This window comes from Ischnura elegans (assembly GCF_921293095.1).
Source record: "Ischnura elegans chromosome 13 unlocalized genomic scaffold, ioIscEleg1.1 SUPER_13_unloc_2, whole genome shotgun sequence".
In the NCBI taxonomy this organism is placed as follows: domain Eukaryota; kingdom Metazoa; phylum Arthropoda; class Insecta; order Odonata; family Coenagrionidae; genus Ischnura; species Ischnura elegans.
The window spans coordinates 7,791,320-7,810,734 of record NW_025791658.1 but is presented as its reverse complement, the minus strand read 5'-3'; the positions used below and the strand labels follow the sequence as shown (position 1 = coordinate 7,810,734).

General features: G+C 35.6%; 1 protein-coding gene across 1 annotated transcript in view; it reads right to left on the bottom strand.

The window, feature by feature from the left end:
* Positions 1-311: 311 nt before the first annotated feature.
* The window catches only part of LOC124172766, a 35,001-nt gene continuing 15,897 nt past the window's right edge, over positions 312-19,415 (bottom strand). Inside the window, exons 4-7 of the mRNA XM_046552255.1 lie at positions 2,978-3,356; positions 2,667-2,858; positions 2,516-2,579; positions 312-2,277 (exon numbers count right to left, since the gene is read on the bottom strand). Of these exons, the coding sequence (XP_046408211.1) occupies positions 312-2,277; positions 2,516-2,579; positions 2,667-2,858; positions 2,978-3,356 (2,601 nt within the window). The remainder of the gene's footprint in view (positions 2,278-2,515; positions 2,580-2,666; positions 2,859-2,977; positions 3,357-19,415) is intronic.

The window sequence follows — 19,415 nt, the reverse complement described above, 5'->3', positions numbered from 1 at the left end:
TGTCAGTAAAGGTCCTCCTAAATTCACGTTATGTTGCAAACCCATGAATATCTGTACTAATAACTAGGCCAAATATTAAGAAAAAGTTATAGAAATTGTAACCTAATGAATATTAACTTTATACCATCTTACAACATACGTAATAATTACCTGTATTTGCTCCAAGGTCAAGACAGCGATAATGTACATTCAAATGTTGAAATACAGGATACAACTAACCATCTTGTGTTGTGACAGCAGTTTGAGCAACATGAACATTCTCAAAAGGATTTTTTCCAAAGGAATAAACCATAAAATATTCACTTCAATTTTTATTCAGAACATTTTTTCATAATAGCTTGCAATTTATTTACAATCATAGCACTTTTTGTGACTTTTTTTTTTAGAATTAAATCTTTGACTCCTTCCTCACCACTTGCCCTATATACTTCTCTTAAGCACCCAAAGCTGAGTCCTTCATCCGCAAGCCTTCCAACCATGTATTGGGATATCCCCATATCCCGGAGCACAGACAGACTGAGCAATATGGACTTTCTTTTCCCCAAAAACTCACGCCTTCGAATAAATGAGTCCAGAGAAAAGCTTTCTTTAATAATGTGCTCATTATTTATGTCCATATGCGACATCAGCATTTTCAGTGCTAATGAATCATTGAGGGCATTATGAGGATCCAAAGACACTGACTCCCCTATAATGTCTTTAAAAAGACATTCCTGTCGATAGGACTGTCTACCAGGGAGAAGCTTTTTAAATATGGGGCAGCTATCTGCAAACCCCACGACAACCGACATAAAGTCCTCCAACAAGTTGGCCTTCTGGATGGCCGCCACAATCATCCTTGCATCAAAATTTACATTATGGCCCACCAACAAGGCACCTCTCTCTGACTTTGACAGAAATTGAATGAAGGCCTTCAGCCCCTCAACAGCACTGTGGTGCACAAGCTTCTTTCCTCCACGCCACATTTCCCCATCCCTCACACTTAGCCCAGTCAATTCACTTATCCGCTCAGGAATAGGCCCTGAAGGTTTAATATACACAGAGAATTCTGATGCTCCCACAGCACCAACCTGAATAATTTCAGATGAATTACACAGGCCTGTGGTTTCCACATCAAATATTATCAGAGAATATTCACGTGTGACCGGAACAAGCACTTGGGGTGAAATGAGAGTGGCATCACCATCCATGCCCATCCCACTCCTATATGTCTCCCCTTCCCGAGCTTCCCGACTCTTCACCATTGCTCCCTTCTTTAGGTTTTTGAAAAGTCTCCTCCTCTTGAAGCTCAAACTCTTCTTTTTCTCCATAACAGCCATTCGCTTTCTAGCCAGCCACTGCCTGTGCTTATTTGTGTTGGACCCTGGAGATAGCATCAGGGACTTCTTCACATCTGCCACATACCCAACACCAACATTCTTCTGGCAAACTGCTGCAGCGACTCTGTAATCGTTCGATTCCGAAGAGCCATAATGCCTAGATTTAGGGGCTTTGCTGGCTACAATGGCATTGAAGCTCTCATTGCCTTGGGTGGAGCCACAAGGAGCCAAACTATTAGCAATATTTCCAAATTTCTCAAAAACTTTGTTGAGACTTGCACACAAAGTTTCACCCTCCAAACCTAATCCCCTGGGAAGTCCTCGATGGAAATATGTTACTGGGTCTTTAACAAACCCACACCATGGGCCACATTCTCCATGACAGTCAAAGGAGTGAGGGACAATATTCATAATAGCTTTCCTGAGGCTTGCTGGATTTCCCCTATTCTGTTGGAGTGCATAACCAAAACACCTCTGCAAATATTTAATTACAGTTGGGGTCAACTGCTTGTGTGTCATCCTCAAACCATACAATGCATTCCCCAAATTCTTTTTTGCATGGTTGATGTCAGACACCTTTTCCACATTGCCTACATCCCTCCTAATTTTGGCTATGGTGGAAGAATCTTCATCGCAGACAATAGTTCCCACCTTCACTTGAGCTGCCTTTAGAGGAGTGCTGGTGGTTAAAAGCTCTACTGCCAAATCCGCCTCCATAGCCTTAGCACTGCCAGACCAATTCCTGCGACAGTCATGGTCAACATTGGAATATGAGCAGGCCTTGCAAGCTGCATTCCTAGTTCCAAAAGATAGAACTTTTTTTGAATGGATGCCAATGAGACATCCATGTCCAGTGAGGCTAGAATAACTTCTCCCATTTCCCCTCTTTTGCCATCCCATATCATAGGAGGCAGCTACGGTGGTTTCAAGGCCAGGGGATACCACATTACTTGCTCCACTGTAAATAAAAAATTTATTTATTTTATTATTTATTAGGCATTTATTATTATTATTATTATTATTATTGTCACATCTTGTTGGTACCATGCATAGTGAAACAAGTTTGTGTGTACTGTGCAAAATGTTTATCCACAGCAAAACTCTCACCAAATTTACCACACTTTCGGCAATGTTTTACTATATAGTAGAAGAATTGAGACCAATACTAGCAAAAATGATATTTAGTTAATACTTACTCTCCCTCGATTGATGTTTCATCACCAGCAAAAGGCAATGCCAGCTCGTTTGACTCCACAGATTCTAGAACAATAAGAAAAGCTTATTAAAACATTGAATGAAATAAATACCCAAAGAAACGGGCATTCAAGTAATCAAATCGAAGAATACCTTGAGTTATAGATGCCTCCAATGTTTTTTCAAGTGTAGACGATAGTAGGCAGCTCTTGTTCGCAACATCTTCGATAGCAGGTCCAACTATCCTTTCACTTCTCTTTAACAGTGACTCGGTTACGGCAGGCACATTAAGGCAGGTAAGGAATGCGTTGGCATGAGTAGGGCCAATGCCAGCGTCAAGCATTCCTGATTATTAACAGCATATTAAAACGAAAGGATTAGTTAAAATCATAGAAATTGTCTATTTTATACAGCGTAATTAAACCACAAAGCACCTTCACAGTCAAAATATTTCATTATCTTACCTAAAGCAGCCTTTATATTGATGCTATACGATATGCGATTCGTCTCTGGATTGGTATTACTTTTTGAGGTACAGACAGATTTATCAATACCACATTGCCGGCAATTGATGGTCCATTTGCTGGCAAGACCAATTACACTCTCCGACACTATATCCAGGAGTGATAAAACATTATCACAGCCCGAGCAAATCAGTTGCTGCGCGAGGAACATCACATCAACAATTCTGCTTCCTTCAAGTATGATGTTGTTGTCACCAGAAACTTCTGACTTCTCCCGCGCCGAGCAAATCTTCAGGTTTTCAAATCGTTTGGCTTTTTTTGCTTTAGCAAATCTGCCCTTGTGACGAGCTCGGAGATTATCCATTGCGTAAAATGGATTCTAACGATGACAATATGATGATGGCGAAGATGAGCGATAGTGAAAATGGTGAAGGGATGTAGATGAAAGAGACCACGAACGAATGATTGAAATGAAGGGTGAAAAAAGGAAAATGATGAACGCAATAAATTATGCGCAATTAAACGCTCTTGAAAACCTCAAAACACGAAGATGACACACACCACGTTTAATCAAGCATAACAAGATACCACAGGGCGCGTTGCTATGTCACAGTCTACTGTTTACCAATCTCAATGTTGCCAAATATTTATGTCATAAGTTTTCATTACATTATATCGCAAAATTAAACCTTTTATTCACATTTTAAAATATTTATCATCAGAAAATATTTTTTCCTTATCCTCAATTCATTAATTATTCTTGAATTAAAATGCTAAAGTAATAACTGCTGCTGCTGAAGTCAACATAACCTTTAGTTTACATTAGAAGTGTTAAAGTTTCTTTTTGCAAATTTACCATGGTATATTGCCATCATGTCTTTTTAGTAGTGCTAACTAAATATAAAAAAAGCATTTTAAACCAGAATCAACTCATAAACACATAAACTTTTTATCGTATGAAAATAGTATTTCGAAGCGCAGGTTCCCCCTTAAGGTATTCTATATAGTTTTGTTAGAATTAACCATTAATTGACGATACGAGAAGATGATACTTTTTACGCACATATGGCATTATGCATATACAAGAGGAATTACAGAATGTTTAAAAACCCAAAAATACTGAAATTGTATGGATTTTGATAAATGCATCATCCATATATATGTGTCTTAAGGTATACTGTATAGTTTTGTAAGAATTAACCATTAATTGACGATACGAGAAGATGCTACTTTTTACGCACATATGGGAATATGCATAAACAAAAGAAATTACAGAATGTTTAAAAACCCAAAAATACTGAAATTGTATGGATTTTTATAAATGCATCATCCAAATAATATGTGTCTTAAGGTATTATATATAGTTTTGTTAGAATTTATCATTAATCGACGATACGAGAAGATGCTACTTTTTACGCACATATGGGAATATGCATAAACAAGAGGAATTACAGAATGTTTAAAAACCCAAAAATACTGAAATTGTAGGGATTTTTATAAATGCATCATCCAAATAATATGTGTCTTAAGGTATTCTATATAGTTTTGTTAGAATTGACCATTAATTGACGATACGAGAAGATGCTACTTTTTACGCACATATGGGAACATGCATAAACAATAGGAATTTCAGAATGATTGAAAACCCAAAAATACTGAAATTGTATGGATTTTTATAAATGCATCATCCAAATAATATGTGTCTTAATGTAGTCTCTATAGTTTTGTTAGAATTAACCATTGATTGACGATACGAGAAGATGATACTTTTTACGCACATATGGCAATATGCATATACAAGAGGAATTACAGAATGTTTAAAAACCCAAAAATACTGAAATTGTATGGATTTTGATAAATGCATCATTTAAACTATATGTGTCTTAAGGTATACTGTATAGTTTTGTTAGAATTAACCACTAATTGACGATACGAGAAGATGCTACTTTTTACGCACATATGGGAATATGCATAAACAAAAGAAATTACAGAATGTTTAAAAACCCAAAAATACTGAAATTGTATGGATTTTTATAAATGCATCATCCAAATAATATGTGTCTTAAGGTATTATATATAGTTTTGTTAGAATTTATCATTAATCGACGATACGAGAAGATGCTACATTTTACGCACATATGGGAATATGCATAAACAAAAAAAAATTATAGAATGTTTAAAAACCCAAAAATACTGAAATTGTATGGATTTTTATAAATACATCATCCAAATAATATGTGTCTTAAGGTATTCTATATAGTTTTGTTAGAATTAACAATTAATTGACGATACGAGAAAATGCTACTTTTTACGCACATATGGGAATATGCATAAACAAAAGAAATTACAGAATGTTTAAAAACCCAAAAATACTGAAATTGTATGGATTTTTATAAATGCATCATCCAAATAATATGTGTCTTAAGGTATTCTATATAGTTTTGTTAGAATTTATCATTAATTGACGATACGAGAAGATGCTACTTTTTACGCACATATGGGAATATGCATAAACAAGAGGAATTACAGAATGTTAAAAACCCAAAAATACTGAAATTGTATGGATTTTTATAAATGCATCATCCAAATAATTTGTGTCTTAAGGTATTCTATATAGTTTTGTTAGAATTTATCATTAATCGACGATACAAGAAGATGCTACTTTTTACGCACATATGGGAATATGCATAAACAAGAGGTATTACAGAATGTTAAAAAACCCAAAAATACTGAAATTGTATGGATTTTTATAAATGCATCATCCAAATAATATGTGTCTTAAGGTATTCTATATAGTTTTGTTAGAATTTATCATTAATCGACGATACGAGAAGATGCTACTTTTTACGCACATATGGGAATATGCATAAACAATAGGAATTACAGAATGTTTGAAAACCCAAAAATACTGAAATTGTATGGATTTTTATAAATGCATCATCCAAATAATATGTGTCTTAAGGTATTCTATATAGTTTTGTTAGAATTAACCATTAATTGACGATACGAGAAGATGATACTTTTTCCGCACATATGGCAATATGCATATACAAGAGGAATTACAGAATGTTTAAAAACCCAAAAATACTGAAATTGTATAGATTTATATAAATGCATCATCCAAATAATATGTGTCTTAAGGTATTATATATAGTTTTGTTAGAATTTATCATTAATCGACGATACGAGAAGATGCTACTTTTTACGCACATATGGCAATATGAATATACAAAAGGAATTACAGAATGTTTAAAAACCCAAAAATACTGAAATTGTATGGATTTTGATAAATGCATCATCCAAACTATATGTGTCTTAAGGTATACTGTATAGTTTTGTAAGAATTAACCATTAATTGACGATACAAGAAGATGCTACTTTTTACGCACATATGGCAATATGAATATACAAAAGGAATTACAGAATGTTTAAAAACCCAAAAATACTGAAATTGTATTGATATTGATAAATGCATCATCCAAACTATATGTGTCTTAAGGTATACTGTATAGTTTTGTAAGAATTAACCATTAATCGACGATACGAGAAGATGCTACTTTTTACGCACATATGGGAATATGCATAAACAAAAGAAATTACAGAATGTTTAAAAACCCAAAAATACTGAAATTGTATGGATTTTTATAAATGCATCATCCAAATAATATGTCTTTAGGTATTCTATATAGTTTTGTTAGAATTTATCATTAATCCACGATACGAGAAGATGCTACTTTTTACGCACATATGGGAATATGCATAAACAAGAGGAATTACAGAATGTTTAAAAACCCAAAAATACTGAAATTGTAGGGATTTTTATAAATGCATCATCCAAATAATATGTGTCTTAAGTAATTCTATATAGTTTTGTTAGAATTGACCATTAACTGACGATACGAGAAGATGCTACTTTTTACGCACATATGGGAATATGCATAAACAATAGAAATTTCAGAATGATTGAAAACACAAAAATACTGAAATTGTATGGATTTTTATAAATGCATCATCCAAATTATATGTGTCTTAAGGTATACTGTATAGTTTTGTTAGAATTAACCACTAATTGACGACACGAGAAGATGCTACTTTTTACGCACATATGGGAATATGCATAAAAAAATAAATTACAGAATGTTTAAAAACCCAAAAATGCTGAAATTGTATGGATTTTTATAAATGCATCATCCAAATAATATGTGTCTTAAGGTATTATATATAGTTTTGTTAGAATTTATCATTAATCGACGATACGAGAAGATGCTACTTTTTACGCACATATGGGAATATGCATAAACAAAAAAATTATAGAATGTTTAAAAACCCAAAAATATTGAAATTGTATGGATTTTTATAAATACATCATCCAAATAATATGTGTCTTAAGGTATTCTATATAGTTTTGTTAGAATTAACCATTAATTGACGATACGAGAAGTTGATACTTTTTGTGCACATATGGCAATATGCATATACAAGAGGAATTACAGAATGTTTAAAAACCCAATAATACTGAAATTGTATGGATTTTGATAAATGCATCATCCAAACTATATGTGTCTTAAGGTATACTGTATAGTTTTGTTAGAGTTAACCACTAATTGACGATACGAGAAGATGCTACTTTTTACGCACATATGGGAATATGCATAAACAAAAGAAATTACAGAATGTTTAAAAACCCAAAAATACTGAAATTGTATGGATTTTTATAAATGCATCATCCAAATATTATGTGTCTTAAGGTATTATATATAGTTTTGTTAGAATTTATCATTATTCGACGATACGAGAAGATGCTACTTTTTACGCACATATGGGAATATGCATAGTCAAGAGGAATTACAGAATGTTTAAAAACCCAAAAATACTGAAATTGTATGGATTTTTATAAATGCATCATCCAAATAATATGTGTCTTAAGGTATTCTATATAGTTTTGTTAGAATTAAACATTAATTGACGACACGATAAGATGCTACTTTTTACGCACATATGGGAATATGCATAAACAAAAGAAAAAACAGAATGTTTAAAAACCCAAAAATACTGAAATTGTAGGGATTTTTATAAATGCATCATCCCATTAATATGTTTCTTAAGGATTTCTATATAGTTTTGTTAGAATTAACCATTAATTGACGATACGAGAATATTTTACCTTTTTACGCACATATGGGAATATGCATAAACAAAAGGAAATACAGAATGTTTAAAAACCCAAAAATACTAAATTTGTATGGATTTTTAGAAATGCATCATCCAAATAATATGTGTCTTAAGGTATTCTATATAATTTTTTTAGAATTAACCATTAAAAAATGATACGAGAAGATGCTACTTTTTTCGCACATATGGGAATATACATAAACAAAAGGAAATACAGAATGTTTAAAAACCCAAAAATACTGAAATTGTATGGATTTTTATAAATGCATAATCCAAATAATATGTGTCTTAAGGTATTCTATATAGTTTTGTTAGAATTAACCATTAATTGACGTACCGAGAAGATGCTACTTTTTACGCACATATGGGAATTTGCATAAACAAAAGGTATTACAGAATGTTTAAAAACCCAAAATACTGAAATTGTTTGAATTTTTGTAAATGCATCATCCAAATATTATGTGTCTTAAGGTATTCTATATATTTTTTTTAGAATTAACCATTAATTGACGATAAAAGAAGATGCTACTTTTTACGCACATATGGGAATATGCATAAACAAGAGGAATTACAGAATGTTTAAAAACCCAAAAATACTGAAATTGTAGGGATTCTTATAAATACATCATCCAAATAATATGTGTCTTAAGGTATTCTATATAGTTTTGTTAGAATTAACCATTAATTGACGATACGAGAAGATGATACTTTTTCCGCACATATGGCAATATGCATATACAAGAGGAATTACAGAATGTTTAAAAACCCAAAAATACTGAAATTGTATAGATTTATATAAATGCATCATCCAAATAATATGTGTCTTAAGGTATTATATATAGTTTTGTTAGAATTTATCATTAATCGACGATACGAGAAGATGCTACTTTTTACGCACATATGGCAATATGAATATACAAAAGGAATTACAGAATGTTTAAAAACCCAAAAATACTGAAATTGTATGGATTTTGATAAATGCATCATCCAAACTATATGTGTCTTAAGGTATACTGTATAGTTTTGTAAGAATTAACCATTAATTGACGATACAAGAAGATGCTACTTTTTACGCACATATGGCAATATGAATATACAAAAGGAATTACAGAATGTTTAAAAACCCAAAAATACTAGTAGTGTTTGGATTTAGGGTGCGTCGACGGCAAGGTCATTTTGCACCACTACTGTGCTATTTAATTACAATTGTTATGTATAAAGTAATCTAATGCATCTGATGTCTTCGTTGAAAGTGTACATAATTAGACTTTATTAAAAATGTTTATTTCTCTGAGAAACCGAAATGTACAGATTAAGTTGGTAGGGTGGTCTCCTAAAAGGGTTTTTAGGTCTCCCCCTAGATTATTTCGCCTTCGCGCTTCGCGGTACTTAACACAATCTAGCATGATGTGTCTAATACTTAATGGACATTTACAATCCCCACATTGGGGAGGTTCCTTCTCTTCAGCAAAGAGATACGCATGGGTCAGGGGGCTGTGCCCTATCCTCAATCGTGTAAGTACTACTTCCTCTCTCCGATTACTACGAGCTGAGGAGGGCCACGCTGCTACCGTGTCCTTGATGCCACGGAGCTTGTTATTATTTAGAATCCTCCATGACTCCCTCCATTTTCCAAATACCACGTTTCTTAGAGATGCTCGTAAGTCCTCGTGGGGAACCAGCGTTGAGACTAGAACTTCGTTATTCAGAGCTTCCTTGGCCATAGCGTCTGCTATCTCATTCCCGGCTATCCCCTCATGTCCCGGTACCCACAGAAAATGGATATTCAAACCCTTTCTCGAAAGGGTCAGCAGGAGAGAGTGTATTTCTTGCACGATCGGGTGCACGGGTGAGAAGCCAGAGATGGCTTGTAGCGAGCTCCTGGAGTCAGTGCATATCACAAAGGAGCCGCCGTGGTCATCTAGGGCTTCTAGAGCTGTCCTTATGGCATAAAGCTCCGCCGTGTACACACTGCACATCGGGTGAAGCTTTGCTCTGATGTTCCCGTGGATAGGGGAGACCACTGCACATGCACAAGCAGAGTTATCTTTCGAACCGTCAGTGTAAACGGGGGTAAGGTTGGGGTGATTCCATCGGAACATGGCAAACAAACGCTGGTACTCCGAGGGAGTTGTGGAAGACTTCGGTCGAGATCGTGAAAGAATATTCACCACCGGAGTGGGAGTAATCCAAGGGGGGTGTTCCGAGAATGAAACAGGATACACTTCAGGTAGCGTGAATTCGCATCCGCGAATAAAATCGTTAAAACGAACGCTTACTGGTCTGGTTGCTTTAGTCCTTCGGTTAAAAACATTAATAAAACGGGGTTTAAAAAGTAAACTATAACATGGGTGACTCGTCATTGCTAAAATTTTGGAAACGTAGCTACAAAGAAGCCAGGTCCTTCGGTAGCATAGAGGAGGCTCGCCTGCGTCGGTATATATACTGGGAATCGGGCTGGTCCTAAACGCCCCAGTGCATAGTCGCAGACCTGCGTTGTGCACTGAATTAAGTGCTTTCAAATACGTCTCGCGTGCGGACGCATACACGAATGAGCCGTAGTCTAATTTCGACCGCACCAGTGTGCGGTAAAGTAAAATTAAGGTGGTGCGGTCTGCTCCCCAAGATGCGTGGCTTAAAAACTTTAAAATGTTTAAAGACTTCAAACAGTTTACCTTGACAGAATTAATGTGCTCCTTCCAGTTGAGTTTGTGGTCGAGGGTCATCCCCAGAAAACGGACTGATTCCACAAATGGGAGGTTTCTACCACCTAGGTGTAACGTGGGATTTACATGGACGCCCCGAGTGCGAGAAAAGTGAACGCACTTTGTTTTCTCCAAAGAGAAAAGGAAGCCGTTATTTTGGGTCCATTTGTGAAGTTTATTGATGGTGAGTTGCGCCATACGCGATGCATTCACGACCCTAGATGATCTGCAGAAAATCGCGAGATCATCCACAAACAGTGACCCTAACACTGGCTCCTTGATGCAGTGAGCTATGTCGTTGATCGCAATAGCGAACAACGTCACGCTCAGAACCGAGCCTTGGGGAACTCCGTTGTCAAGAGGGTAAAAATTTGACAACAACTGTCCCGTCCTTACTTTAAAAACACGGTTGGTTAAAAAATTTTGTATAAAAATGGGCAAACAGCCTCTAAAACCCCACTCGCGTAATACGCGTAGAATCTTACGTCGCCAGACCCGGTCGTAAGCCTTCTCTAAGTCGAAAAATACACCGACTACGTGTTGGCGGAGAAGGAAGGCTTCTTGGATGAAATTTTCAATTCTGACCAAGTGGTCCATTGTGGAACGGTTCCGTCTGAATCCGCATTGTATCCTAGAGAGGAGTTTTCGACGCTCCAGCCACCAAATGAGACGTCGATTTACCATTCGCTCCATTAACTTGCACAGGCAGCTGGTGAGAGAAATCGGCCGGTAAGAATTCGGATCAGCTCGGTCTTTTCCATGTTTTGGGATGGGGACAATGACGGACTCCCGCCAGGACGGAGGAAAATCCCCATTGGCCCAGAGCTGATTAAAAGTTTCAAGGATTTCCAGCAACGCCGATTCCGATAGATTTCGGAGGAAGGCATTGTGGATCTCGTCGGGTCCTGGGGACGTGTCGTGGGAGTCATGAATGGCAGATTTCAGCTCCCAAATGGTAAATGGCATATTGTAGTCTGCCGTTGTTTTAGGCTCCATAAAGGATATAGGGACGTTCTCGAGCCTTTTCTTGAGGATCGCAAAAGAAGGGTCATAGCATTCGTCGCTGCTCACTTTGGCGAGTAATTGGGCGAATACGTTCCCTATCGCAGCTGGAGAAGTGATAACCTTTCCTTCGACTTCTAGGAAGGATATACCTAGATGCTGGCTGCTACCCGATATGCTCCTCACCTTACGCCATACCTGTGCAAGTGGAGTCCTGTGGTTGACACCGGAGACAAAATTCATCCAAGAAATCCTCTTTGCGTCCTTTATTACCTGACGCGCTTTCGCTCTTAGTCGCCGAAAAGCGGAGAGATTATTTGCTGTAGGATACTTGTTGAAAATTCGGAGAGCTTTCTTACGTTTTTTAATGGCTTCTGCGCAGGTTTCATTCCACCATGGCACCGCATTTCTTGGAAGGATGCTTCGAGATCGTGGTATGCTAATTTCGGCGGCTTGAATGATGCTGGATGTCAAAAGATTTACGTTTGTTACACAGTCGTTGTTTTTATCCCACACGTAGTTAAAATTTGAGTTAAAAAGATGCCAATCAGCTTTCCGGACAATCCAACAGCCTGGTCTAATAAAATCGGGGTTTATATTTTGCTCCCTTTTGATTAAAAGGGGAAAGTGATCGCTCCCACTAAGATCCTTATGCACAGAGAGTTTGAGTTTATTGACCAAACTAGTCGATAAAATACTCAAGTCAATGGAGGAAGAATCGCCGCTATAAGAGTTAAAACGGGTTTTCTCGCCGTTATTGAGTAAAAAAAGGTTAAAATCACTAATGAAACTTGATAAAATACGTCCCCTGCGGTTGCACTGTTCCGGGGTGCTTCCCCATAGACGATCGTGAGCATTAAAATCTCCGAGTAAAATAAAAGGCTGAGGTAGCTGGTGAACAAGGGATTCTAGATTAAAACGGGTGACGGGTGCACCCTCCGGCAGGTAAACGTTGCACACCGTTATCGCCTCGGGAGCGTGCACCGTCACCGCTACCGCTTGGAACGGTGTGTTAAGATTTATTCGGGAGGTGTAAAGAGCCTCCCGGACAAAAACCGAAACTCCACCATGGGCTCGTTGGCCACTAGTATCGTCCAGTCTAAAAGTGTTAAAATGTTTTAAATATCCCTTGTCTGTATCTTTAAAACGCGTTTCCTGCAAACATATACAGAAAGGGTTAAAATCATTTATTAAAACAGCCAGCTCCTCCTTATGCCGATAAAATCCATTACAATTCCATTGTAATATAAAATTCATAAAAAGGGTTTAAAAAGGGTAAAAGATAAATAAAAACAGAAAAAAAAAGGATGTCAATATTGAAACTTGGAGCAGCATTAGCCCGGAAGTCTGTGGAATCATCGCTTTAAGCGACTTTTCCTTCCCTTATTCCTGACTTTTTCGATCTCTGTGTCCGAAATACAGAGATCTTCGTCTATGTCCTCCTGCATCGGTTCCATACCTTTGCCGGAGGGACCAGGAGAGGGAGTTTTCTCTCGCTGGTCAGGTTTTCTGGTGGTTTTCTTTGTTGTATTTTTGGGAGACACTACGGAGGAGTTAGGGGTGTTTTTTTTAGTATTGCTATTGTTACTCGCATTTGTTTTTTTTAATAAATCTATCTGCTTTTCAGGTTCCGTCTGTGTAGAAATGGTGCACTTCTTAACTGGAGCAGAGGCGATTGCGGCAAAGGAACGCGAGAAAGAGGGGGCACTAAGGGCTTTGAACTTTTTCCTTGCCTCCAGGTAAGATATTTTTTCCATAGTTTTTATTTCCATAATCTTCCGTTCCTCTTTCATTTTCGGGCAATCGCGAGAGTAAGCCGCGTGGGTACCCTCGCAATTCACGCAGCAGGCCGCTTCCGCACATTTGTCCCCATCGTGCTTGTCCTTGCCGCAGCGCGGGCAGGTGGCCTTGCCCTCACATCGCGGTGCGATGTGGCCGAATTTTTGGCATTGGAAGCAGCGCATCGGTTGAGGGAAGAATGGTCGCACAGTTACAGATTCGTATCCTAAGAAGACTTTAACGGGCAGTTTGTCTAGAGCGAACGTGAGAATTACTGACGTGGTATTTATCACTTCACCGTTTCGCTTCGTAGTCAGTCTGCGGCAGTCGATGACGCCCTGGGGGGCCATCTCTCTCTTGATCTCTTCTGGTTCCACGTAAAGAAGGTCGTAGTGACTTATTACTCCCTTAGAGGTATTTAGAGTGCGGTGGATCTCGACTTTAACTGGGATGTCGTGTAATTTTTCAGTTTTAAGCAATTTTTCAGCTTGGATGTTGTTCGCAGTCTCTATTAGTAGGGTACCATCTCTTAGTTTTTTCACCGAATTTGGCTCTCCAGTAATTATCGATTGCATAGCTTTTTTTATGAAAAAGGGAGACACCTTTTTCAGAGTGTCACCTTCTTTGGCGCATTTCATAGACAAAAAACGCTTCGAGCTTTCAAAAGACTTTTCTCCTCCGCCCGTGTCCGGGCGGGATCTTTTTGGTGGAGGAAGAGTAATCGTCTCCATGAAAGTAAGAACATAATTCATCCCCTGGGCTCCCCACCCACCACGGAGCCACACATTCGGGACGCCACACCGAGATCCGGTGTGGTCGCCAGGGCTACCCAAGGGATATAGGAACCTTTGATAGGGGGTCTCTTTTGGGTTAGAACCTCCAGCGCGGGGGCCCTCCGAACCCACGCACCTTCGGCCGCCCTACGGAGACCCCCATATCTCCAGCACTAACCCGTCCTGGCGTACGCTCGGAAGGAGCCGCCAAGCTCCCCAGCCGCCAGGAGCCGATTGACCGAGCTGGGCTCTTCTCGGCCGCCCGTTTTTCGGGGAATCCAGGGCCGAAGTGGGGTATTGAACTCCGGCCCATACCGGGTTTCCGACGCCCAGCTGGGAGCCGGAGAACTCACCCACCAGGATCCCCTTCTCCCCCTTGTACGGGTCTCCACGCACGGCAAACACGTGGGTGAATCTGGACGCCAGATGTATCGGCTACTCAGCACAGCAGAGTCACATGCTGTCTGGACGCTATCCTAGCGTGCGAAGGGTTTTTTGACGAGGTTGTCTCCCCGGTGGGCTCGGGTCCGTGGGGGCGCGGCTCCCCAAAGGAAGAGATTACTCTCTTTCCCCCGTGCGGGGCCCAAAAATACTGAAATTGTATTGATATTGATAAATGCATCATCCAAACTATATGTGTCTTAAGGTATACTGTATAGTTTTGTAAGAATTAACCATTAATCGACGATACGAGAAGATGCTACTTTTTACGCACATATGGGAATATGCATAAACAAAAGAAATTACAGAATGTTTAAAAACCCAAAAATACTGAAATTGTATGGATTTTTATAAATGCATCATCCAAATAATATGTCTTTAGGTATTCTATATAGTTTTGTTAGAATTTATCATTAATCCACGATACGAGAAGATGCTACTTTTTACGCACATATGGGAATATGCATAAACAAGAGGAATTACAGAATGTTTATAAACCCAAAAATACTGAAATTGTAGGGATTTTTATAAATGCATCATCCAAATAATATGAGTCTTAGAGTATTCTTTATAGTTTTGTTAGAATTAACCATTAATTGACGATACGAGAAGATGCTACTTTTTACGCACATATGGGAATATGCATAAACAAAAGGTATTACAGAATGTTTAAAAACCCAAAATACTGAAATTGTATGGATTTTATAAAATGCATCATCCAAATAATATGTGTCTTAAGGTATTCTATATAGTTTTGTTAGAATTAAACATTAATTGACGACACGAGAAGATGCTACTTTTTACGCACATATGGGAATATGCATAAACAATAGAAATTTCAGAATGATTGAAAACCCAAAAATACTGAAATTGTATGGATTTTTATAAATGCATCATCCAAATTATATGTGTCTTAAGGTATACTGTATAGTTTTGTTAGAATTAACCACTAATTGACGACACGAGAAGATGCTACTTTTTACGCACATATGGGAATATGCATAAAAAAATAAATAACAGAATGTTTAAAAACCCAAAAATACTGAAATTGTATGGATTTTTATAAATGCATCATCCAAATAATATGTGTCTTAAGGTATTATATATAGTTTTGTTAGAATTTATCATTAATCGACGATACGAGAAGATGCTACTTTTTACGCACATATGGGAATATGCATAAACAAAAAAATTATAGAATGTTTAAAAACCCAAAAATATTGAAATTGTATGGATTTTTATAAATACATCATCCAAATAATATGTGTCTTAAGGTATTCTATATAGTTTTGTTAGAATTAACCATTAATTGACGATACGAGAAGATGCTACTTTTTACGCACATATGGGAATATGCATAAACAAAAGAAATTACAGAATGTTTAAAAACCCAAAAATACTGAAATTGTATGGATTTTTATAAATGCATCATCCAAATATTATGTGTCTTAAGGTATTATATATAGTTTTGTTAGAATTTATCATTATTCGACGATACGAGAAGATGCTACTTTTTACGCACATATGGGAATATGCATAGACAAGAGGAATTACAGAATGTTTAAAAACCCAAAAATACTGAAATTGTATGGATTTTTATAAATGCATTCCAAACAATATGTGTCTTGAGGTATTCTATATAGTTTTGTTAGAATTAACCATTAATTGACGATACGAGAAGATGCTACTTTTTACGCACATATGGGAATATGCATAAACAAAAGGTATTACAGAATGTTTAAAAACCCAAAATACTGAAATTGTATGGATTTTATAAAATGCATCATCCAAATAATATGTGTCTTAAGGTATTCTATATAGTTTTGTTAGAATTAAACATTAATTGACGACACGAGAAGATGCTACTTTTTACGCACATATGGGAATATGCATAAACAAAAGGAAAAACAGAATGTTTAAAAACCCAAAAATACTGAAATTGTAGGGATTTTTATAAATGCATCATCCCATTAATATGTTTCTTAAGGATTTCTATATAGTTTTGTTAGAATTAACCATTAATTGACGATACGAGAATATTTTACCTTTTTACGCACATATGGGAATATGCATAAACAAAAGGAAATACAGAATGTTTAAAAACCCAAAAATACTGAATTTGTATGGATTTTTAGAAATGCATCATCCAAATAATATGTGTCTTAAGGTATTCTATATAATTTTTTTAGAATTAACCATTAAAAAATGATACGAGAAGATGCTACTTTTTTCGCACATATGGGAATATACATAAACAAAAGGAAATACAGAATGTTTAAAAACCCAAAAATACTGAAATTGTATGGATTTTTATAAATGCATAATCCAAATAATATGTGTCTTAAGGTATTCTATATAGTTTTGTTAGAATTAACCATTAATTGACGTACCGAGAAGATGCTACTTTTTACGCACATATGGGAATTTGCATAAACAAAAGGTATTACAGAATGTTTAAAAACCCAAAATACTGAAATAGTTTGAATTTTTGTAAATGCATCATCCAAATATTATGTGTCTTAAGGTATTCTATATAGTTTTGTTAGAATTAACCAATAATTGACGATAGGAGAATATGCTACTTTTTACGCACATATGGGAATATGCATAAACAAAAGGAATTACAGAATGTTTAAAAACCAAAAAATTCTGAAATTGTATGGATTTTTATAAATGCATTCCAAACAATATGTGTCTTGAGGTATTCTATATAGTTTTGTTAGAATTAACCATTAATTGACGATACGAGAAGATGCTACTTTTTACGCACATATGGGAATATGCATAAACAAAAGGAAATACAGAATGTTTAAAAACCCAAAAATACTGAAATTGTATTAATTTTAATAAATGCTTCATACAAATAATATGTGTCTTAAGGTATTCTATATAGTTTTGTTAGAATTAACCAATAATTGACGATACGAGAATATGCTACTTTTTACGCACATATGGGAATATGTTTAAACAAAAGGAAATACAAAATGTTTAAAAACCCAAAATACTGAAATTGTATGGATTTTTATAAAATGCATCATCCAAATAATATGTTTCTTAAGGTATTCTATATAGTTTTGTTAGAATTTATCATTAATCGACGATACGAGAAGATGCTACTTTTTACGCACATATGGGAATTTGCATAAACAAAAGGTATTACAGAATGTTTAAAAACCCAAAATACTGAAATTGTATGGATTTTTATAAAATGCATCATCAAAATAATATGTGTCTTAAGGTATTCTATATAGTTTTGTTAGAATTAACTATTAATAGACGTACCGAGAAGATGCTACTTTTTACGCACATATGGGAATATGCATAAACAATAGGAATTACAGAATGTTTGAAAACCCAAAAATACTGAAATTGTATGGATTTTTATAAATGCATCATCCAAATAATATGTGTCTCAAAGTATTCTATATAGTTCTTTAGAATTGACCATTAATTGACGATAAAAGAAGATGCTACTTTTTACGCACATATGGGAATTTGCATAAACAAAAGGTATTACAGAATGTTTAAAAACCCAAAATACTGAAATTGTTTGAATTTTTGTAAATGCATCATCCAAATATTATGTGTCTTAAGGTATTCTATATAGTTTTGTTAGAATTAACCAATAATTGACGATACGAGAATATGCTACTTTTTACGTACATATGGAATATGCATAAACAAACGGAATTATAGAATGTTTAAAAACCCAAAAATACTGAAATTGTATGGATTTTTATAAATGCATCATCCAAATAATATGTGTCTTGAGGTATTCTATATAGTTTTGTTAGAATTAACCATTAATTGACGATACGAGAATATTTTACCTTTTTACGCACATATGGGAATATGCATAAACAAAAGGTATTACAGAATGTTTAAAAACCCAAAATACTGAAATTGTATGGATTTTTATAAAATGCATCATCCAAATAATATGTGTCTTAAGGTATTCTATATAGTTTAGTTAGAATTAACCATTAATTGACGATACAAGAAGATGCTACTTTTAACGCACATATGGGAATATGCATAAACAAAAGGAATTACAGAATTTTTAAAAACCCAAAAATACTGAAATTGTATGGATTTTTATAAATGCTTCATCAAAATAATATGTGTCTTAAGGTATTCTATATAGTTTTGTTAGAATTAACCATTAATTGACGATACGAGAATATGCTGCTTTTTACGCCAATATGGGAATATGCATAAACAAAAGGAATTACAGAATGTTTAAAAACCCAAAAATACTGAAATTGTATGGATTTTTATAAATGCATCATCCAAATAATATGTGTCTTAAGGTTTTCTATATAGTTTTAGTAGAATTAACCATTAATTGACGTACCGAGAAGATGCTACTTTTTACGCACATATGGGAATATGCATAAACAAAAGGAATTACAGAATGTTTAAAAACCCAAAAATACTGAAATTGTATTATTTTTATAAATGCATCATACAAATAATATGTGTCTTAAGGTTCTCTATATAGTTTTGTTAGAATTAACCATTAATTGACGATACGAGAAGATGCTACTTTTTACGCACATATGGGAA